The sequence below is a fragment of the Somniosus microcephalus genome, chromosome 9 (assembly GCF_052327205.1).
Source record: "Somniosus microcephalus isolate GS21.2 chromosome 9, FLI_Smic_1.0, whole genome shotgun sequence".
In the NCBI taxonomy this organism is placed as follows: domain Eukaryota; kingdom Metazoa; phylum Chordata; class Chondrichthyes; order Squaliformes; family Somniosidae; genus Somniosus; species Somniosus microcephalus.
Window position 1 is genome coordinate 208,833,321 of NC_140995.1, and position 24,246 is coordinate 208,857,566.

Here is a 24,246-nt window from a genome sequence, read left to right on the forward strand (position 1 = left end):
ACTCTAAACAGGAGGATTTCCAGCATTTTCTGTTTTTATTTCAGATTTCCAGCATCCGCAGTATTTTGCTTTTGTATTTCTAAATAGGAGAACCCTTGTTGCCAGGATAAGTCATTTCAATGATATATTAAATGATTAGTGACAATATCAAGTGCTCCTAATTAGTCAAAAAGAACAGACGAAATACAAAATTGGTCATATAATAAAGAAAAATGCAAATGGTGTAAGTAACACTGCCTCAGGAAAAAGTTTTCTTTGAAGTCTGAACTTTAAAAAAAAAACCCAGTCATTACCGCAAGTCCATCAAAACTGCAATTCTTACCTCCAGCTTGGGGTTTCTCAATTCTGCTTTCCAGCCCATTTCTCTGCCAAGTGCAACTCCAATTGCTCTTCCCAACTCCTGTGAAAAATCAATTACCCACAAAAATTACTCATTTATTTTCCCAGTATGTGTCCATTTACAAATGGGACAAGTTGCCATGAACTGCAACAAGTTCGCAGCTTTTAGAAGCTGCACCTTCTACGACAGTGAAATTCTGTCAAATCATATTTTCTGAACAGAATGAAGTCAACTTTATAGAAACTTTCCCTTAGGAGATTAAGTAAATTGGATGCAATCCATGTTGGGACAAAATGTTCATGGACTCTGGACGTAGTCCTTTCTCATTCCACTTCTAAAACTTTCTTGCTTAATATCATAACATGTATTTCATGAAATACGTTTGGCACCTCAGACAGAATGTCACAAGTCAGAACAGATGGCACCATGGAAATACTGGAACTATTACACATTCAATGAAACAATTTAGCTCCTATTTAAAATTTAAATCTGACCTATTTTAGTTACTTACCTGAAATGTGATAAATTCAATGTGATGAGGAGCAAAATATATTGTCATACAGTTCATGAATGGTTTAGCAAAAGTTTAAATAAAAATAAAACTTCAATTTTTATAGCTCCTTCAACATAATAAAATGTCCCAAAGCACGTTACATGAGAGAGGTTGGATGACAGAAGAGTTGGGAAAGATGACTGAAGGCACGGTTAAATAGATACATTTTGAGAGGGATTTTAAAAGAAGAAAATTGTGCAAATACAATTTAAAATATTGACAATGGAATGTGGGTGTTTCAGGATTCCACCCCCCCCCCCCCACAAGAGTGTTAGTCTCACTGTAAATTATGCTGTAGGATGTGGTCATGGAATTCCATATTTGCTATTGCGAATTAATTTCAGGATTATCTTGCCAAGATAAGCGTTTTCTCTATTGGCAGAAAAGGAATAGACTTAAAAACTTGCATTTATATAGTACCCAATCACATCTCTTAAAAAAAAACTCAAAGCGCTTCACGCACGATATATTATTCTGAAGTGAAATTACTATTGCTTTATAGGTAAATGTTACAGCTATATTGTGCACAGCAAGATCCTTCACCCAGCAATATGAAATGATTAACCAGTTCATCTGCTTTTGGTGTCACTGGTTGAGGGAGACTATAAAAGCAATGGAAAAGGTGATGTGTAGATTCACTAGGATGTTAATATAGTTATGAAGTGAGACTCAAAATGTAGAGCTTTTTGCACTAGAGCTGTGAAGTTTAACTGGTCCGTGAAACTGTAACAAAAAGAGCACAATTTAAAAAAAACAATGCTTAAAGGGGCGGTTAGATGAAATTTCTTTACACACAAGGTGGTTACTGTATGCTTTAGTAAGTTAATGTCCCCTGTTCAGGAACAGAGCCTGCACATTTATACACTATAGTGACTAGTAGATATAGTTCTCCTTTAAAAACCCATATGGCATTACTTTTCAGGATTTCAAATGGGATTAATGCTCGGTCAATAACCAATCATGTTAGTTCCATAATCTACTAATGACTTCTAGTACATATGCAATAGGTTTTCTTATACTGCGATGCAGTTGTGTGCACAGCACCATTAACAGCAAGGTCAAGCGATAATGGATGAATGAATTTATTAAACTCTACTGGTACAGTTGGTGATTTACAGCATCCAATCAAATCATTCATAACAGAACTAGCATCTTAATATTAGCAAGCTGTCTGGAATGACCATTGGGAATCACTGAAAATCTTGCTGATCATCAAGTTGTATAGCTGTTAGAATGATTTCACTGGGGCTGTCATTTCTTTCACTGCTTAATTATGCTCACCAAAAGCAGTTCTTCCATTAATAGCTTTCGCTGTGCTTTTAACGATGCTGTGCTTTTGCTGCCTGCATGCTGTGTGGACGGTGGACGAGGGCATCATCCCTAGTAATCAAATAGCCTGCTGACACTCACTTTCAAGAGTCACACATGAATAATGCGTAATTGGGTGAGGTGTTGGATGGTGTTGGCACCTGTAAACCAGCAAAAGGTCAACATGTTCGGAGAGGAAGGGAGAAAAATAAGCGAGTTAAAAAACTGCATCTGTTGAATTCACACAAAGCTCCAGTTTTGAACTGTTTTGTTATTTTAGTAATAAAGAGCAGTGCAAGTAGAAATCTCTGATCATCACAGGACATCTGTTCAAATGCAAACACACATTTGTGCTGGTAATAGATTTAAATACAAATAGTGTAAACAGCCAAATTACAAAGCTGCCTTAGTTTTACAAACTTTGCCATACATGAGTAGCTTTCCTCTGAAGCTCTTTGCTCAAAACACACTTTAATTCCTTGCGTCTTAAATTACAAGCGATTTGAAAACAATGCAATTACCTGCGAGGTAAACTTTTTAGCAATTTTCCCACTGCAGCGACAAGATACTCTAAAATGTATACAGGATGCAGCATCTCGACCCTTGGGATTAAGCAGCTCATCAGGTGAAGGTGGTCTCTGTATTGGTGCGTTATTCTGGCAGCTTCCTTGAATTACTGAATGAAGATCACGTTGTCCTGTTGGACTTCCATCAAAGACTGTCGCTTGAGGTTTATCCAGCTCGAACTTTGGCCTTTTTCTTGTTTCACTGCTCTCCTGCTGTGTTGGCCGTTTTATCCCAGTTTCAGTAACATCTGAAGTGCATTCTTGTTCTTTGCTGAGATCCCAAAGAGACTGCCATTTGGAAACAGCATCCAGCCATTTACTAGATTCTCCAATCACACACTTCTGAAGAACGTGAACTCCTTTTCCTTGGAATTCAAAAGAACGAAAAACTTGTTTGAACTTTGTTGTGGAATATATAGTCAAGCCTATATGCAGCACATTTCAAATCCAATAAAAACATTCATTAACTGAAACAATCAGGACTGCCGAAACACATTTTTTATAACTAGCAAGTCTAAAAAGTGACTGTTAAAATACTCCATTTCATGATACAAGGTAGCTTTAATACCTTTTAAATCCCTCAAATGCAATAAGCCTATAAGCATTTAAAGATCACTTTATTTCTACGTGGTTAATGCTAGAATTACTACGCATTCCATCAATCTGCCAAAAACTTTGAGGCACACTCCAGCTATTTCACTCTGCTCACTATTGTCGTTATGCATTTCTGCATACCTAGTCTGATCCCATTCCTAGAGAGTCGCAATCAAAGTCAAACATCTGAGGTAATGATACCAAGGAATATTTTCTCCAGTATAGCCAATAGTCTGATCCTGTCCTCGTCCAGCATCCTCACATGCGGACTTCCATCAAAGGTTGCTGGATAAAAATCAGGAAACCTGGATGATTCATTCCATCTGTTAACTCAAGGTTGTTTAAGCCAATTGTAGCACCGGCAGTATTCAGGTTGAGATCAGCTAAATCAGCACCTATCTGGGATCAAATCTGGTACTGAGTCCATATGGTTCAGCCAGTTACTCTTGATTAATAGAATACATCAACTTGGAAAAGAAATTAGTTTCTTTCAAGGTCACGAGAGACATTTAAAAGACAAAATCATATTACACCATTTACTTAAGCGAATGATCAAAAGTTAATTCAAAATCAGATTCCATAGATTAAGATAATACAGATCTGAGCTTTGGAATCTACAATCAGGCATCTTTTGAAGAAAGTACATTGTTACAATTGTGTCTAATTTTCATCATAGTAATTCTGGACTGGAGTAGGTAGGACAGTAATTACTAATTATAAATCAACCCTTGGTTTATTCCAACCTAATTCATGAAGCAGTACTCAATTATACAGTCCTAGGTACTGGAGGAAGGTACACAGTGGTGTTCCCCCGGGCCCGGGGTCGGACTGGAGGAAGGTGCACAGTGGTGTTCCCCAGGAGTTGGACTGGAGGAAGGTATACAGTGGTGTTCCCCCGGGGTCGGACTGGAGGAAGGTACACAGTGGTGTTCTCCAGGGGTTGGACTGGAGGAAGGTGCACAGTGGTGTTCCCCCGGGGTCGGACTGGAGGAAGGTGCACAGTGGTGTTCCCCCGGGGTCGGACTGGAGGAAGGTACACAGTGGTGTTCCCCAGGGGTTGGACTGGAGGAAGGTACACAGTGGTGTTCTCCAGGGGTTGGACTGGAGGAAGGTACACAGTGGTGTTCCCCAGGGGTCGGACTGGAGGAAGGTACACAGTGGTGTTCCCCCAGGGCTTGGACTGGAGGAAGGTACACAGTGGTGTTCCCCCGGGGTCGGACTGGAGGAAGGTACACAGTGGTGTTCCCCAGGGGTTGGACTGGAGGAAGGTACACAGTGGTGTTCCCCCGGGGTCGGACTGGAGGAAGGTACACAGTGGTGTTCCCCCGGGGTCGGACTGGAGGAAGGTACACAGTGGTGTTCCCCAGGGGTCGGACTGGAGGAAGGTACACAGTGGTGTTCCCCAGGAGTCGGACTGGAGGAAGGTACACAGTGGTGTTCCCCAGGGGTCGGACTGGAGGAAGGTACACAGTGGTGTTCCCCAGGGGTCGGACTGGAGGAAGGTACACAGTGGTGTTCCCCAGGGGTCGGACTGGAGGAAGGTACACAGTGGTGTTCCCCAGGGGTCGGACTGGAGGAAGGTATACAGTGGTGTTCCCCCGGGGTCGGACTGGAGGAAGGTGCACAGTGGTGTTCCCCAGGGGTCGGACTGGAGGAAGGTACACAGTGGTGTTCCCCAGGGGTTGGACTGGAGGAAGGTACACAGTGGTGTTCCCCAGGGGTTGGACTGGAGGAAGGTATACAGTGGTGTTCCCCAGGGGTTGGACTGGAGGAAGGTACACAGTGGTGTTCCTCAGGGGTCGGACTGGAGGAAGGTACACAGTGGTGTTCCCCAGGGGTTGGACTGGAGGAAGGTATACAGTGGTGTTCCCCAGGGGTCGGACTGGAGGAAGGTATACAGTGGTGTTCCCCAGGGGTCGGACTGGAGGAAGGTATACAGTGGTGTTCCCCAGGGGTTGGACTGGAGGAAGGTACACAGTGGTGTTCCCCCGGGGTCGGACTGGAGGAAGGTATACAGTGGTGTTCCTCAGGGGTCGGACTGGAGGAAGGTATACAGTGGTGTTCCCCAGGGGTCGGACTGGAGGAAGGTATACAGTGGTGTTCCCCAGGGGTCGGACTGGAGGAAGGTGCACAGTGGTGTTCCCCCGGGGTCGGACTGGAGGAAGGTACACAGTGGTGTTCCCCAGGGGTCGGACTGGAGGAAGGTACACAGTGGTGTTCCCCAGGGGTTGGACTGGAGGAAGGTACACAGTGGTGTTCCCCCGGGGTCGGACTGGAGGAAGGTACACAGTGGTGTTCCCCAGGGGTCGGACTGGAGGAAGGTACACAGTGGTGTTCCCCAGGGGTTGGACTGGAGGAAGGTACACAGTGGTGTTCCCCCGGGGTCGGACTGGAGGAAGGTACACAGTGGTGTTCCCCAGGGGTTGGACTGGAGGAAGGTACACAGTGGTGTTCCCCAGGGGTCGGACTGGAGGAAGGTGCACAGTGGTGCTCCCCAGGGGTCGGACTGGAGGAAGGTGCACAGTGGTGTTCCCCAGGGGTCGGACTGGAGGAAGGTATGCAGTGGTGTTCCCCAGGGGTCGGACTGGAGGAAGGTATACAGTGGTGTTCCCCAGGGGTTGGACTGGAGGAAGGTGCACAGTGGTGTTCCCCAGGGGTCGGACTGGAGGAAGGTATACAGTGGTGTTCCCCCGGGGTCGGACTGGAGGAAGGTGCACAGTGGTGTTCCCCAGGGGTCAGACTGGAGGAAGGTATACAGTGGTGTTCCCCCGGGGTCGGACTGGAGGAAGGTACACAGTGGTGTTCCCCAGGGGTTGGACTGGAGGAAGGTGCACAGTGGTGTTCCCCAGGGGTTGGACTGGAGGAAGGTACACAGTGGTGTTCCCCAGGGGTCGGACTGGAGGAAGGTACACAGTGGTGTTCCCCAGGGGTCGGACTGGAGGAAGGTACACAGTGGTGTTCCCCAGGGGTCGGACTGGAGGAAGGTATACAGTGGTGTTCCCCCGGGGTTGGACTGGAGGAAGGTACACAGTGGTGTTCCCCAGGGGTCGGACTGGAGGAAGGTACACAGTGGTGTTCCCCAGGGGTTGGACTGGAGAAAGGTACACAGTGGTGTTCCCCAGGGGTCGGACTGGAGGAAGGTATACAGTGGTGTTCCCCCGGGGTTGGACTGGAGGAAGGTGCACAGTGGTGTTCCCCAGGGGTCGGACTGGAGGAAGGTATACAGTGGTGTTCCCCCGGGATCGGACTGGAGGAAGGTACACAGTGGTGTTCCCCCGGGGTCGGACTGGAGGAAGGTACACAGTGGTGTTCTCCAGGGGTCGGACTGGAGGAAGGTATACAGTGGTGTTCCCCCGGGGTCGGACTGGAGGAAGGTGCACAGTGGTGTTCCCCAGGGGTCGGACTGGAGGAAGGTGCACAGTGGTGTTCCCCAGGGGTCGGACTGGAGGAAGGTATAGAGTGGTGTTCCCCCGGGGTCGGACTGGAGGAAGGTACACAGTGGTGTTCCCCAGGGGTCGGACTGGAGGAAGGTACACAGTGGTGTTCCCCCGGGGTCGGACTGGAGGAAGGTGCACAGTGGTGTTCCCCAGGGGTCGGACTGGAGGAAGGTACACAGTGGTGTTCCCCAGGGGTCGGACTGGAGGAAGGTGCACAGTGGTGTTCCCCAGGGGTTGGACTGGAGGAAGGTACACAGTGGTGTTCCCCAGGGGTCGGACTGGAGGAAGGTACACAGTGGTGTTCCCCAGGGGTCGGACTGGAGGAAGGTACACAGTGGTGTTCCCCAGGGGTCGGACTGGAGGAAGGTACACAGTGGTGTTCCCCAGGGGTCGGACTGGAGGAAGGTACACAGTGGTGTTCTCCAGGGGTCGGACTGGAGGAAGGTGCACAGTGGTGTTCCCCAGGGGTTGGACTGGAGGAAGGTACACAGTGGTGTTCCCCAGGGGTCGGACTGGAGGAAGGTACACAGTGGTGTTCCCCAGGGGTCGGACTGGAGGAAGGTACACAGTGGTGTTCCCCAGGGGTCGGACTGGAGGAAGGTACACAGTGGTGTTCCTCAGGGGTCGGACTGGAGGAAGGTATACAGTGGTGTTCCCCAGGGGTCGGACTGGAGGAAGGTACACAGTGGTGTTCCCCCGGGGTCGGACTGGAGGAAGATACACAGTGGTGTTCCCCCGGGGTCGGACTGGAGGAAGGTACACAGTGGTGTTCCTCAGGGGTCGGACTGGAGGAAGGTGCACAGTGGTGTTCCCCAGGGGTCGGACTGGAGGAAGGTACACAGTGGTGTTCCCCAGGGGTCGGACTGGAGGAAGGTACACAGTGGTGTTCCCCGGGGTCGGACTGGAGGAAGGTGCACAGTGGTGTTCCCCCGGGGTCGGACTGGAGGGGGGCACGGTGGCATAGTGGTTAGCACTGTTGCCTCACAGCGCCAGGGACCCGGGTTCAAATCTGGCCTCGGGCGACTGTCTGTGTGGAGTTTGCACATTCTCCCTGTGTCTGCGTGGGTTTCCTCCGGGTGCTCCGGTTTCCTCCCACAGTCCAAAGATGTGCAGGTTAGGTTGATTTGGCTATGTTAAATTGACCCTTAATGTTAGGGGATTAAATACGTGGGGTTACAGGGATAGGGTGGGATATGTGTCGGTGCAGGCTCGATGGGCCGAAATGGCCTCTATCTGCACTGTGGGGATACTGTGTACTGGTGTTCCCCCGGGGTCGGACTGGAGGAAGGTGCACAGTGGTGTTCCCCCGGGGTCGGACTGGAGGAAGGTATACAGTGGTGTTCCCCCGGGGTTGGACTGGAGGAAGGTATACAGTGGTGTTCCCCAGGGGTTGGACTGGAGGAAGGTACACAGTGGTGTTCCCCCGGGGTCGGACTGGAGGAAGGTACACAGTGGTGTTCCCCCAGGGTTGGACTGGAGGAAGGTACACAGTGGTGTTCCCCAGGGGTCGGACTGGAGGAAGGTACACAGTGGTGTTCCCCAGGGGTCGGACTGGAGGAAGGTGCACAGTGGTGTTCCCCAGGGGTCGGACTGGAGGAAGGTACACAGTGGTGTTCCCCAGGGGTCGGACTGGAGGAAGGTGCACAGTGGTGTTCCCCAGGGGTTGGACTGGAGAAAGGTATACAGTGGTGTTCCCCAGGGGTCGGACTGGAGGAAGGTACACAGTGGTGTTCCCCAGGGGTCGGACTGGAGGAAGGTACACAGTGGTGTTCCCCAGGGGTCGGACTGGAGGAAGGTATACAGTGGTGTTCCCCAGGGGTCGGACTGGAGGAAGGTACACAGTGGTGTTCCCCAGGGGTTGGACTGGAGGAAGGTGCACAGTGGTGTTCCCCAGGGGTCGGACTGGAGGAAGGTATACAGTGGTGTTCCCCAGGGGTCGGACTGGAGGAAGGTACACAGTGGTGTTCCCCAGGGGTTGGACTGGAGGAAGGTGCACAGTGGTGTTCCCCCGGGGTCGGACTGGAGGAAGGTACACAGTGGTGTTCTCCAGGGGTCGGACTGGAGGACGGTGCACAGTGGTGTTCCCCAGGGGTTGGACTGGAGAAAGGTATGCAGTGGTGTTCCCCCGGGGTCGGACTGGAGGAAGGTACACAGTGGTGTTCTCCAGGGGTCGGACTGGAGGAAGGTATACAGTGGTGTTTCCCAGGGGTCGGACTGGAGGAAGGTATACAGTGGTGTTTCCCAGGGGTCGGACTGGAGGAAGGTATACAGTGGTGTTTCCCAGGGGTCGGACTGGAGGAAGGTATACAGTGGTGTTCCCCAGGGGTCGGACTGGAGGAAGGTACACAGTGGTGTTCCCCAGGGGTTGGACTGGAGGAAGGTGCACAGTGGTGTTCCCCAGGGGTCGGACTGGAGGAAGGTATACAGTGGTGTTCCCCAGGGGTCGGACTGGAGGAAGGTACACAGTGGTGTTCCCCAGGGGTTGGACTGGAGGAAGGTGCACAGTGGTGTTCCCCCGGGGTCGGACTGGAGGAAGGTACACAGTGGTGTTCCCCAGGGGTTGGACTGGAGGAAGGTGCACAGTGGTGTTCCCCAGGGGTCGGACTGGAGGAAGGTACACAGTGGTGTTCCCCAGGGGTCGGACTGGAGGAAGGTACACAGTGGTGTTCCCCAGGGGTTGGACTGGAGGACGGTGCACAGTGGTGTTCCCCAGGGCTTGGACTGGAGAAAGGTGCACAGTGGTGTTCCCCAGGGGTCGGACTGGAGGAAGGTACACAGTGGTGTTTCCCAGGGGTCGGACTGGAGGAAGGTGCACAGTGGTGTTCCCCAGGGGTCGGACTGGAGGAAGGTGCACAGTGGTGTTCCCCCGGGGTTGGACTGGAGGAAGGTGCACAGTGGTGTTCCCCAGGGGTCGGACTGGAGGAAGGTACACAGTGGTGTTCCCCAGGGGTCGGGCTGGAGGAGAGTACACAGTGGTGTTCCCCCGGGGTCGGACTGGAGGAAGGTATAATGTTGGAAAGTGTGAGGTTATGCACTTTGGCAGAAAAAATCAAAGAGCAAGTTATTATCTAAATGGAGAGAAACTGCAAAGTGCTACAGTACAAAGGGATCTGGGGGTCCTGGTGCATGAAACACAAAAAGTTAGTATGCAGGTGCAGCAGGTGATCAGGAAGGCCAATGGAATCTTGGCTTTTATTGCAAGGGGGATGGAGTATAAAAACAGGGAAGTCTTGCTGCAGTTATACAGGGTATTGGTGAGGCCACACCTGGAATACTGCGTGCAGTTTTGGTTTCCATATTTAAGAAAAGATATACTTGCTCTCGAGGCGGTTCAGAGAAGGTTCACTCGGTTGATTCCGGAGATGAGGGGGTTGACGTATGAGGAAAGGTTGAGTAGGTTGGGACTCTACTCATTGGAGTTCAGAAGAATGAGAGGCGATCTTATCGAAACATATAAGATTGTGAGGGGGCTTGATCGGGTGGATACGGGGAGGATGTTTCCACTGATGGGTGAGACTAGAACTAGGGGGCATAATCTAAGAATAAGGGGCTGCCCTTTCAAAACTGAGATGAGGAGAAACTTCTTCACTCAGAGGGTAGTAAATCTATGGAATTTGCTACCCCAGAGAGCTGTGGAAGCTGCAACATTAAATAAATTTAAAATGGAGATAGACAGTTTCCTAGCAGATAAGGGAATTAGGGGTTACGGGGAGAGGGCAGGGAAGTGGACGCGAGTCTAGATTCGGATCAGCCATGATCCTATTGAATGGCGGAGCAGGCCCGAGGGGCTGTATGGCCTACTCCTGCTTCTTATGTTCTTATTGCAGTGGTGTTCCCCAGGGGTCGGTTCGAGGACCACTGCTTTTCTTGATATATATTAACGACTTGGACTTGGGAGTACAGGGCACTATTTCAAAATATGCAGATGACACAAAACTTGGAAGTATAGTGAACAGTGAGGATGATAGTGATAGACTTCAAGAAGACACAGGTAGGCTGGTGAAATGGACGGACACGTGGCAGATGAAATTTAACGCAGAAAAGTGCAAAGTAATACATTTTGGTAGGAAGAACGAGGAGAGACAATATAAACTAAAGGGTACAATCCTAAAAGGGATGCATCAACAGAGACCTGGGGGTGTATGTGCACAAATCGTTGAACGTGGCAGGGCAGGTTGAGAAAGTGGTCAAAAAATCATATGAGATATTGGGCTTAATAAATAGAGGCATAGGATACAAAAGCAAGGAAGTTATGATGAACCTTTATAAAATACTGGGTCGGCCTCAACTTGAGTATTGTGTCCAATTCTGGGCACTGCACTTTAGGAAGGTTGTGAAAGCCTCAGAGAGGGTGCAGAAAATATATATTTTTTTTTATTCGTTTATGGGATCAGGACGTCGCTGGCAATGCCAGCATTTATTGCCCATCCCTAGTTGTCCTCGAGAAGGTGGTAGTAAGCCGCTTTCTTGAACCGCTGCAGTCCGTGTGGTGATGGTACTCCCACAGTGCTGTTAGGTAGGGTGTTCCAGGACTTTGGCCCAGCGACGATGAAGGATCAGCGATATACTTCTAAGTCAGGATGGTGTGTGACTTGGAGGTGGAGGTGTTCCCAAGCGCCTGCTGCCCTTGTCCTTCTAGGTGGAAGAGGTCGCGGGTTTGGGAGGTGTTGCCGAAGAAGCCTTGGTGAGTTGCTGCAGTGCATCTTGTAGATGGTACACACTGCAGCCACGGTACGCTGGTGGTGGAGGGAATGAATGTTTATGGTAGAGGATGGGGTGCCAATCAAGCGGGCTGCTTTGTCCTGGATGGTGTTCAGCTTAAGTGAAGAGTATTCCATCACACTCCTTACTTGTGCCTTGTAGATGGTGGAAAGGCTTTGGGGAATCAGGTGGTGAGACACTCGCCGAAGAATACCAAGCGTCTGACCTGCTCTTGTTGCCACAGTATTTATGTGGCTGGTCCAGTTAAGTTTCTGGTTAATGGTGACTCCCAGGATGTTGATAGTGGGGGAGTCGGCAATGGTAATGCCATTGAATGTCAAGGGGAGGTGGTTAGACTCTCGCTTGCTGGCGATAGTCATTGCCTGGCACTTATGTGGCGCGAATGTTACCTGCCACTTATCAGCCCAAGGCTGAACGTTGTCCAGGTCTTGCTGCATGCGGGCATGGACTGCTTCATTATCTGTGGAGTTGCTAATGGCGCTGAACACTGCAGTCATCAGCGAACATCCCCATTTCTGACTTGATGTTGGAGGGAAGGTCATTGATGAAGCAGCTGACGATGGTTGGGCCTAGGACACTGCCCTGAGGAACTCCTGCAGCGATGTCCTTCAACCACCACAACCATTACGAGAATGATTCTGGGGATGAGGGACGTGGATAGACTAGAGAAGCCGGGGTTATTCTCCTTAGAGCAGTGAAGGTTGAGAGGAGATTTGATAGAGGTGTTCAACATCATGAGGGGTCTAGACAGAGTAGATAGAGAGAAACTGTTTCCATTGGCGGAAGGGTTGAGAACCAGAGGACACAGATTTAAGGTGATTGGCAAAATTACCAGAGGCGACATGAGAAAAATCTTTTTTTACGTAGCGAATGGCTATGATCTGGAATGCACTGCCTGAGAGGGTGGTGGAGGCTTTCAAAAGGGAATTGGATAAGTACCTGAAGGAAAAAAATTTGCAGGGCTACGGGGAAAGTGCGGGGGAGTAGGACTAACTGAAGTGCTCTTGCAGAGAGCTGGCACGGGCTCGATGGGCCGAATAGCCTCCTTCTGTGCTGTAACCATTCTGATTCTAGGTGGTGTGACTCATTAGTATGGTTATCCATTTTCCAATTACAAGAGCCAACTCCGCATTTCCCCAAAACAGTAATGGCAATCTACAGATAGGGGTTATATTTGAAAACTTTCATAAGTTAGTTTCCAATAAAGATTTCATCCTTCCCAAGTTCCAACCCCATCATCTCCCTATTACAGCATCCTGTTGTTTCTCAAACAGGTCGTGTTCTAGTCTTAATTACTCTTCCTGCCTACTTATTGCCGATACAGTCACCCGCATGTAAAAAATATTTTCCACTTTCTCAACCTGCCCTGCCACCTTCAACAATTTGTGTACATATACCCTCTGGTCTCTGTTCATGCACCCTTTTCGGATTATACCCTTTAGTTTATATTGCCCCTCCCCGTTCTTCCTACCAAAATGTATCGCTTCGCATTTTCTGCGTTAAATTTTGCTCTTTACAACACTGAACCTGTACCCTCTTGCTTGCTGCCATTGCATACCAAAGTATCCTTCAAGTTTACTTCCTCTATCTCAGTAACTAACATATATCTCTATATATGAGTTCCCTTCTCAAACATCCCTTTCAAAGCTGAAGAGCCCCAGGTTATGAAATCATTCCTTATATTTCTTCCCTTTGGCACCACAGATCAACCCTTTTGCTCTCCTCTGGGGCCTTGATGTCCGCTTAAGTCAGTGACCAGAATGTCAGTACAGCTTCAGCATGGCTTTTGAGGATGACAATATAACACAGTTTACTGCCAATTCACACTGTTTAGACATGGTGAGTAATGAGCTAACAACACCACTAGATCACGCAACCTCCCCCTTAGCAAGTTCTATCCTACTCAGTACACATGCCTCCTATTCTTACTTCCAATCTGCAGTTGTCTGTATTGAACTTCATTTGTCACTGATAAACCCAGGTGCAAATCTGTTGACCAAGGAAGTTATGCTAAATCTTTATAAAACACTGGTTAGGCCTCAGCTGGAGTAGTGTGTACAATTCTGGGCACCATAGTTTAGGCAGGATGTCAAGGCCTTGGAGAGAGTACAGAGGAGGTTTACCAGGATGAGGTACTTCAGTTATGTGGAGAGATTGTTCTCCTTAGAGTAGAGAAGGTTAAGGGGAGACATAAGAGGTATTCAAAATTATGAGGGGTTTTGATAGAGCAAGTAGGGAGAAACTGTTTCCTCTGGCAAGTGGGTCGGTAACCAGAGGTCATAGATTTAAAATAATTGGCAAGAGAACTAGAGGGGAAGTGAGGAGAAATGATTTCACAGAGGGTTGTTATGATCTGGTAACTGAAAGGGTGGTGGAATTAGATTCCATGGTAACTTTCAAAAGGCAATTGGACATGTGTTTGAAGAGAATCTAATTTGCAGGGTTATAGTGAAAAAGCTGGGGTGTGGCACTAAATTGGACAGCTCTCTCAAAGTGCCAGCAGAGGCACGACGGACCGAATGGCCACCCTTCCGAGTTTGGTCAAGAAAGATCAAGCCCTTCTACAACTGTGCTTGCCATTTGTTAAGCTATTACTGGTACCTCTCCATTTTGTTCCTGATTATTGATTTTATTAGTTTTACAATTATTAAGTTGAGGCTAATGGAGCTGTACTCGCCATGTTTGGTCTGTTGCCCTTTCTGAACATGAGAACTATATTTGCCGGTTTACTGTCTGTTGGATCCTCAGAGAAGATTCCATAAAAATTATGATAGGTGGTTCACAAATCTCTTGAATCTCCAAGTATCCTTGGGTATAATTCATCCATCCCAGAAGATTTGTTTTCAGTTCCTCAAGCTTACCTTGAACCTTTGCTTCACTATCAATGTCCATATGCATATACATGCATTTAATACTATATCACTGCCCCTCCTAGTTAAAACAAACCTTCAAGGAATCACAATTTAGTTTAACTATCGCATGTTCATCTTTGCTTGCAATTCCATTTGGGTCCCTTTAACTGTTTTTGTTTTGAAAAACAAAAATGTTTATTATATGCATGAATGCTAACAATTGAGACCACCAATTTTGAATTTTATAGTTTCCCTGGCAATTTACACAACAAAATTAATCGACTTTGATGCAACAGCATATATAACACAATTTGACAAGGGTGGCTTTTACAACAAAAATATAAATCACACTTGTAACCAGCTGTCAACATCCTGTCATTGAAGCAGTTATATATGGCCTACATATGAGAAGTAATACATAATACACATTACTGGAGTACACAGTGCAGAACAGAAAACAACTACGGTGTGATTCCTGAACATTCATCATCGAACAGTAATTAAGCTTGTGAGGAAATAATGCTGCTAAAGCAATCTAAGTGGCTGCAATTTTGTTTTTGTATTTTTTTGGTTAATATCAACTAAAAAGGAGGCAGGCCTTGCTCATTATTTGTATTTTGTTACTCCTCTGCTTGGTATGGTTGCTGGGAACTTCAGTGCAGAAAATCCATTCTCTTCCAAATGACGTGGTTGGATATGTGCAGAGTTATTTTTTTGCAACCATCTCACAGGGATGGTCAAGTCATGAAAATTCATCCACAAGAGCCCATCTGAAGGCACTCATTTAAATACTGTTCTCATCTATTTAAAAGGGGAAATATAGTCTACTGAATTTCCCCCATAATCATAAATATAAAAATAAATAATTGTACACTTAGTGTTTCTCTGCTGTCCATTTTATGTTTTAGAGGCAACCTAGAAGACATTGTGTAGAACTCTCCTTTGCAGGGAATCATGAATGCAAAAGAAAGAAAGACTTGTATTCATAGAATGCCTTTTACGACCTCAGGACGTCCCAAAGCACTTTACAGCCAATGAAATACTTTTGAAGTGTAGTCACTGTTGCAATGTAGGAAACACAGCAGCCAATTTGCGCACAGCAAGCTCCCACAAACAGCAATGAGATAATGACCAGATCATCTGCTTTTTTAGTGATGTTGGTTGAGGGACAAATATTGGCCAGGACACCAGGGAGAACTCCCCTGCTCTTCAAATAGTGGCCGAGAAATCTTTTAAGTTCACCCGACAGGGCAGGCAGGGCCTCAAATGGAGAAAGTATTTTAGGGGGCGGCACTCTCCATTCATCCCACACAAGTTTAAACTCTCCACAAAATATCCAGTCTTGGGCCTAAATAGCAGTCTTCAAGTACGAGAAGATCAGACAAGTGGGAAATGCTAGCAAGTGTACAGGTATTACGGGCTAGAAATTTGTTAGAGAGCCAAGGAATGGGCAGTGTTTAGACTAAAAATTGTGAATTAGTGCCAGGTGAAAATAGTCTAGACTTCATGCAAAATTCGTCCTCACTCTTCATTAAAATGATTGGAGCCATAAATCTAGTCTTAAAAACCCAAGCTTATTGGCGTTACACTGAAAAGATGGACCAATATCAGGTGTAGTCTAAACGCAAGTAATGATCGCCACAGGCTTTTTTCACTGCTTAAAAGGGATGTCTATTGATGCTGCAGCACCTTATTCTCAGCATTGTTGCGTGTACAGCTGCCTCAACCACCATAAGAAGGACAAAGAGGAGCACTTATTTACAAATGCTGATGGCAGATTGTCGCCCCAGGGAGAGAGCCCGGGGGTTTGCCGAGGAAGCTTTGGAGGCATTGGTTTTAGCGGCGGAAAGCGGTCCTGTACCAACTGGCAGGAGGCCCTTGCCACAAGTCTGCCAGACTCTGTGGAGGGAGGTGGCACACCACGTCACAGGCAGCACTGTGGTCCCCAGGTCCCACACCCAGTGCAGCAGGAAGTTTAACGAGCTCACACGGGTGGTCAGGGTGAGTAAAGGCTTCAACAAATGTGAATCGGAGTCTGCTGAGCCGGTCACGGACAGCCCGTCCAGAAGGCTGATTGTCTCGCTGCCTCAGCCCTCCCTCCTGTTCCTCCACTGCCTCATCCTGCCTCAGCCCTCCCTCCTGTTGCTCCTCGGCTTCATCCTGAGGTAATGCCGCAATCCCGCAGCCCCCATGACTGTGAGGAAGTGTGAGCAGAAACCTTTAACAAATAATGAGTGACTTCTGCACTTGAAGGAACACTCCCGGTCACCAGAAAAACTTGAAATAACGAGAGAGAGAGCCGTTTCAGTTGCAGGAAGTAGCAAACAGGCACTGAAACTGCAAAATCCTGTCAGGTACAGCTGACTGGGGATGGTGCCTTTAAATAACGCTGCTGCAGCCTGCTTTCTGCTTGTAGATGCCAGCTCTCCCTGTCGTTGTTCTGTGCTGCCGTTAAGGTAAGTGGCCAAATCCAATGTTGGAGATCGGGCATCCAGTGAGCGTTGCACACTCACTGACATCACGATCTCCATGATGGCGAGCTCCCGGGTGCTCGGGTTTACCAGCAGCGTTACCGGTACCACCGATATAGCGTGGGAGCTAGAACCGGCATCAGCTGCCGTTACAGCTGTCAACGGCATTTCAGCGCCATCTCCTGGCGCTAACGTGTAGCATAAACCACACGCATTTTTCCCCTTTAGAATGAATACACTTCTCTAATTAAAAAGAGCATAGTTTATAATATTGTAAATAGAAGCTTTAGAATTATTTTCTTGTACCATTTAATGAACAATACTGTGGAACTAAATTTAAATTGATAATTCAATGTTACTAACACTTTTTGTAACTATATAAACCCGCACACAGACATAGGCTTGATATTTTATGTAAGTATGTGAAGAACTACCTGCAGCACTAGATGATAAGAGCTTCCAAGTTTCCTTTTTGGCTGGAATGTGCCGAAATGTTGTGCATACATCATTACGATGGCACAACATTCCAGTAAACCATGGCCTTCAGTGATTTATGCCATTACACATCATGCCATAATTTTTTGGGATTTTTGTGCTGCTCTACAGAGACCCTCGCCGAAAAAGTTGAACAGCTAATTATCATAAATCAATGGCAAAATCGAGTATGCTGAAGTACCGCCACTTGTGATCGCCAAAGCAACTTAGCCCATTGCAGAATGCAGTTGGTGGGCTCAGTAGGTTTAGTGTAATCACAGGAATCATAGTTTAATGTTAATAATTGTGTTGTCTTCATTAGCAGCTTTTTCTTTCATTATTCAGTGGTACAGTTCTGACAGCGTCTAGGTAGGGTCACTGGTGCAAAGTAACAGAAATTATATATATCTGGCAGGAGTGGGTTGTCTTAAACTACCATCCGATTGTGACTTTATTTTATATGCAATTCAGATCTTTAATCCTCTGTTATGAAGGTGGTCATTATTGATCAAAAGGTACCTATTTACAACTTATTAAAATCCAAGTAGTAAATCAGAAATCACACTGAGATTGTAGACTGCTTGAGCAACTGAAGTCTAAAAACCTCTGGTTTCATAAGAACATAAGAAATAGGAAATAGGAGCAGGAGTAGACTAGTCGGCCCTTATCCAGGCTACTATTTTCTACTGCTAACCGTTTTCTTAAACCCCTCTCCCTCACACACTCACCTCCAACAAGAAGTGCGAGGAGCTCATGGACTTCTTTGTCTCGAAGATTGAGACCATCTGTTCAGCTGCCTCTGCCACTTCCCTTCCTTCCCCTAACCCACTGGGTCAAACTTCCTCCAAGGTCCACCCCTGCCCTAGCCCTGAACTCACATTTTTCTCAAGTTTCTCTCCCATCTCCACCTCCTCTCTGGTGAAGAAGGCCCAGCAGCGCCTATATTTCTTGAGGAGGCTGAAGGGATGTAATCTGTCACCCCCGATCCTCTCTAACTTCTACCGCTGCACTATAGAGAGCATCCTGACAAACTGTATCACGGTATGGTACGGCAGCTGTAGCTCCCATGACCGGAAAGCCCTGCAGCGGGTAGTCAAAACTGCCCAACGCATTACCGGCACCCGGCTACCGACCATAGAACATATATATCAGAAACGCTGCCTACGGAGGGCACGGTCCATCATCAAAGACCCTACCCACCCCAGCCACAGTCTGTTCGCCCTCCTACCATCTGGAAGACGCTACAGATGCATTCGCACCCGTACGACCAGATTTAGAAACAGCTTCTTTCCCAGGGCTGTCATCCTACTGAACTCCACAAATAAACACTAAAGCCTGCACATCTGCCGATGCACTTTATTATGGTCATATTTATGCTAATATATATGTACAAATGTATGTTGAAATGTTTAAGTGTCCTAATCCAAATTGTACACTCTCTGGAGCCGCAAGCCTACATTTTGTTGTACTGCACTTGTGCACTAACAATGACAATAAAAGTTGATTTGATTTGATTTGATGACCTCTCCATGCTCATCCTGTCCATGAGACCCACTTCCTGTTCCCTTGCCCCTATTCCCACTAAACTGCTGACCACCCAACTTCCTTTTCTGGCTCCTATGTTAGCTGACATTGTTAATGATTCGCTCTCCTCAGGTACCGCCCCCTCTCTGTCAAATCTGCTGTCATCACCCCTCTCTTCAAAAAAACCCTTGACCCCCTCCGTCCTTGCAAACTACCGTCCCATCTCCAACCTCCTTTTCCTCTCTAAAGTCCTTGAACATGTTGTCGCCTCCCAAATCCGTACCCATCTTTCCCGGAACTCCATGTTTGAATCCCTCGAATCCAGTTTCCGCCCCTGTCACAGTACTGAAACGGCTCTCAGTCACAAATGACATCCTTTCTGACTGTGATAAAGGTAAACTATCCCTCCTCGTGCTGTCTGCAGCCTTTGACACAGCCGACCACTCCATCCTCCTCTAATGCCTCTCTACCATTGTCCAGCTGGGTGGGACACTGGTTCCATTCTTACCTATCGAATCTTAGCCAGAAAATCACCTGCAATGGATTCTCTTCCCACTCCCGCATAGGGGTCCCCCAAAGATCTATCCTTGGCCCCCTCCCATTTCTCATCTATATGTTGCCCCTTGGCAACATCATCCGAAAACACGGCGTCAGTTTCCACATGTATGCCGACGACACCCAGCTCTACCTCAGCACCACTTCTCTCTACCCCTCCGCAGTCTCTAAATTGACACACTGCTTGTTGGACATCCAGTATTGGATGAGCAGAAACTTTCTCTAATTAAATATGGGGGAAGACCGAAGCCATTGACTTCAGGCCCTGCCACAAACTTCGTTCCCTAGCCACTGACTAGGGTCCTGAATTTAAATAAAGGAAACTATGATGGTGTGAAGCGCGAGTTGGCTAGGATGGATTGGGGAACATTACTTAAAGGGTTGACGGTGGATAGGCAATGGCAAACATTTAAAGATCGCATGGATGAACTACAGAATTTGTTCATCCCTGTCTGGCATAAAAATAAAACAAAAAAGGTGGTGCAACCGTGGCTAACAAGGGAAATTAGGGATAGCATAAGATCCAAGGAGAGGACATATAAATTGGCCAGAAAAAGCAGCAAACCTGAGGATTGGGAGCAGTTTAGGATTCAGCAAAGGAGGACAAAAGGATTAATTAAGAGGGGGAAAATAGAGTAGGAGAGTAAGCTTGTAGGGAACATAAAAACTGACTGTAAAAGCTTCTATAGATATGTGAAGAGAAAAAGATTGGTGAAGTCAAGCGTAGGTCCCTTGCAGTCAGAATCAGGGGAATTTATAATGGGGAACAGAGAAATGGCTGACCAATTAAATACATACTTTGGTTCTGTCTTCACAAAGGAGGACACAAATAACCTCCCAGAGATGTCAGGGAACATAGGGTCTAATGAAAGGGAGGAACTGAATGAAATCAGTATTTGTAGGGAAATGGTGTTAGGGAAATTGACGGGATTGAAGGCCGATAAATCCCCAGGGCCTGATAATCTACATCCTAGGGTACTTAAGGAAGTGGCCCTAGAAATAGTAGATGCATTGCTGGTCATCTTCCAAAATTCTATAGACTCTGGAACAGTTCCCATGGATTGGAAGGTAGCTAATGTAACCCCACTATTTAAAAAAGGTGGTAGAGAGAAAATGGGGAATTATAGACTGCTCAGCCTGACATCGGTAGTGGGGAAAATGCTTGAGTCCATTATAAAAGATGTATTAGCAGAACACTTGGAAAACAGTGACAGGATTGGACAAAGTCAACATGGATTTACAAAAGGTAAATTGTGCTTGACTAATCTACTGGAATTTTTTGAAGATGCAACTGGTAGAATAGATAAGGGAGAGCCAGTGGATGTGGTGTATTTGGACTTTCAGAAGGCTTTCGATAAGGTCCCGCATAACAGATTAGCGTGTAAAGTTAAAGCACATGGGATTGGGGGTAAGGTACTGACTTGGATAGAGAACTGGTTGGCAGACAGGAAGCAAAGAGTTGGAATAAACGGGTCTTTTTCCAAGGGGCGGGCAGTGACTAGTGGGGTACCGCAGGGATCGGTGCTAGGTCCCCAGCTATTCACAATATATATTAATGATCTAGACGAGGGAACTAGATGTAATATCTCCAAGTATGCAGATGACACAAAGCTGGGTGGGCGTGTGTGCTGTGAGGAGAATGCAGCAAAACTCCAGTATGATTTGGACAGGTTGGGTGATTATACTGCATCTGCCATATGTGGATAAATGCGAGGTTGTCCACTTTGGTGGCAAAAACAGGAAGGCAGATTATTAGCTGAACGGCAATAGATTGGGAGAAGGGGGAAGTGCAAAGAGACCTGGGTGTCCTTGTGCACGAGTCGCTGAAGGTAAGCATGCAGGTGCAGCAGACGGTTAAGAAGGCAAATGGTATGTTGGCCTTCATAGCGAGAGGATTCGTGTACAGGAGCAAGGATGTCTTGCTGCAGTGGTACAGCGCCTTAGTGAGACCACACCTTGAGTATTGTGTGCAGTTTTGGTCGCTTTATCCGAGGAAGGATGTTCTTGCCATGGAGGGAGTGCAGCGAAGATTCACCAGACTGACACCTGGGATGGCAGGAATGACGTATGAGGAGAGATTGGGTCGATTGGGCTTATATTCGCTGGAGTTTAGAAGAATGAGGGGGGATCTCATTGAAACTTATAAAATTCTAATAGGACTAGACAGACTAGATGCAGGAAAGGATGTTCCCGATGGCAGGGGAGTCCAGAACCAGGGGGGTCACAGTCTGAAGATAAGGGGTAAGCCATTTAGGACTGAGATGAGGAGGAATTTCTTCACCCAGAGAGTGGTGAACCTGTGGAATTCTCTACCACAGAAGGCAGTTGAGGCCAATTCATTAAATATATTCAAGAAGGAGTTATATTTCTTAAGGCTAAAGGGATCAAGGGATATGGGGAAAAAGCAGGGACAGGGCACTGAATTTGGATGATCAGCCATCATCTCATTAAATGGCGGAGCAGGCTCGAGGGGCCGAATGGCCTACTCCTGCTCCCATCTTCTATGTTTCTGTGACTCCATCCCTCTCCCTAGCATCTGTGAGGCTGAACCACACTGTTCACAACCTTAGGGTCATATTTGACCCTGAAATGAGCTTCCGACCACATATCCGTGGCATAACGAAGACCGCCTATTTCCACCTCTGTAACATAGCCCGACTTCTCCCCTGCTCATCTGCTGCTGAGACCCTCATCCATGCCTTTGTTACCTCTGGACTTGACTATTCCAACGCACTCCTGGCTGGCCTCCCACATTCCACCCTACGTAAACTTGAGATCATCCAAAACTCGGCTGCCTGTGTCCTAACTCACACCAAGTCCCGTTCACCCATCACCCCTGTGCTTGCTGACCTACATTGGCTCCTGGTTAAGCAACGCCTTGATTTCAAAATTCTCATCCTGGTTTTCAAATTCCTCCATGGCCTCGCCCCTCCGTATCTCTATAATCACCTTCAGCCCCACAACCCCCACCCCCAAAAACGGTATCTGTGCTCCTCAAATTCTGCCCTCTTGAGCATCCCGGATTATAAATCGCTGAACCATTGGTGGCCGTGCCGTCTGTTGCCTAGGCCCCAAGCTCTGGAACTCCCTCCCTAAACCTCTCCGCCTCTCTACCTCCTTGAAGACACTCCTTAAAACCTACCTCTTTGAGCAAGCTTTTGGTCATCTGCCCTAAATTTCTTATGTGGCTGTGTCAATTTTTTTGTCTTATAACACTTCTGTGAAGCGCCTTGGGATGTTTTACTACATTAAAGGCGCTCGATAAATACAAGTTGTTGTCGTCTGTACAACCTCAATGGGGGGGGGGGGGGGGGCGGGGGTGGGGGGGTCACTGTTCCATCTAATGAACTAACCAGACAGATATAAAAACAGACCTCAAGGCAAATCGTCTCTATATAATTTGAATTGGTGCTCGTTTCTGCCCATCAGTTCAACCTTCAAACAATGCCCGAGTGCCATCACATCGCTATGGGATTTTACTTAAGTCCTTGGCTGCACCGCTCCCAATCTGCCGCTATGATTGCTGCGGCATACCCTAATTATTTGTGGCGTTCGTCGTTACCAATGTAACCACTGCTGTGAATTGCAGGTCAACGTGTTTGCAAGATGTGGGCGAAGCTGGCAAGGCCATGTTTTTGTAGCTTTCTCCAGTCGTCCAGAGGTGGTATTGGTGGTGGCAGCCCTTCTCCTTGAAGTGCTGCAGTCCTTGTGGTAATGCTACTCCCATTCTGGTATCGAGTACAAAATTCCAGGACATGGCCCAGTGACGATGTAGAAACGACAATATATTTCCAAGTCAGCATTGTGTGCGATTTGGAGAGAAACTTGGAAGTGATGATGTTCCCACAGCATTGCACCTTGTCCCCGATTGTAGAGGTCGCAGGGGCAGGAGGTACCATTGAAGTAGCCTTAGTGACTGGATGCAGTGCAACCTGTAGATCTTATATATATATATTGCAGCCATCTTCCCCTGACCTTCACTGACATCACCATCACTGAGTTACCCACCTGCAACATCTTGAGGTCACCTGACCAGAAGCTTTACTGGACCAGCCATGTCAACACCATGGCTACACAAGCTGGTCAGAGGCTGGCTAACCTGCAGCGAGTGGTTCACATCCCTCAAAGGCCCTGCATTAACTATAAGGAGCGTGATGAAATACTTCCCACTCACCCGGACAGGTGCAGCCAGAACACCACTTTTCAGGGCAGAGCAGTTCACTTGACTAAATGTCCATCCTCTCCAGTGCACTGATGTTGAAGGTGGCTGACTCTGGTGGTGGCACTGAAGGATAGGGAAAGGTGGCTGGCTTTCTCTTGGGATGCTCATTATCTGAACTAATGTGGCTCAAATCTTACTTGCCACTTGTCAGCCCAGCCCTGCTGTAGGCTGGCACGGGCTGCTTCATTATTGGAGACGTTGCAAATGGCGTTGACATTTGTCAGTAAATAGTCCTACTGCTGACCTTCTAATGGAGGGAAGGTCATTACTGAAGCAGCTGAAAGAGGTTGGGTCGAAGATCCTGAGAAACAGCAATGTTCTGGGGCTGTGACGATTGGCCTCTAACAACCACAACCATCTTCCTTTGTAGACAGATATGACTGCAGCCACTGGATGGTTTTTCCTTTCCTTTGACACCCATTGACCTCTGTTTTTCATGGGGTTCTTGATGCCAGGTGTGATCAAATGCTGCCTTGATGTTGAGGGCAGCTACTCTCGCCTCTCCTCTGGAATTCAGCTCTCGTGTCCATGTCTGGATCAAGGCTGCGTGAGGAGGTCTAGAATTGAACATCGGTGTGGTTATTGGTGAGTAGGTATCACTTGTTGGCACTACTGATGACTCCTTCCA

At 47.5% G+C, this 24,246-nt stretch overlaps 1 protein-coding gene across 2 annotated transcripts in view; it reads right to left on the bottom strand.

Annotated features, from left to right (window-relative positions):
• The window catches only part of thumpd2 (THUMP domain containing 2), a 53,405-nt gene that overhangs the window by 13,744 nt on the left and 15,415 nt on the right, over nucleotides 1-24,246 (bottom strand). For both annotated transcript variants that reach the window (XM_085997846.1, XM_085997845.1), the window contains exons 3-4: nucleotides 2,723-3,132; nucleotides 323-400 (exon numbers count right to left, since the gene is read on the bottom strand). In XM_085997846.1, the coding sequence (XP_085853972.1) occupies nucleotides 323-400; nucleotides 2,723-3,132 (488 nt within the window). The remainder of the gene's footprint in view (nucleotides 1-322; nucleotides 401-2,722; nucleotides 3,133-24,246) is intronic.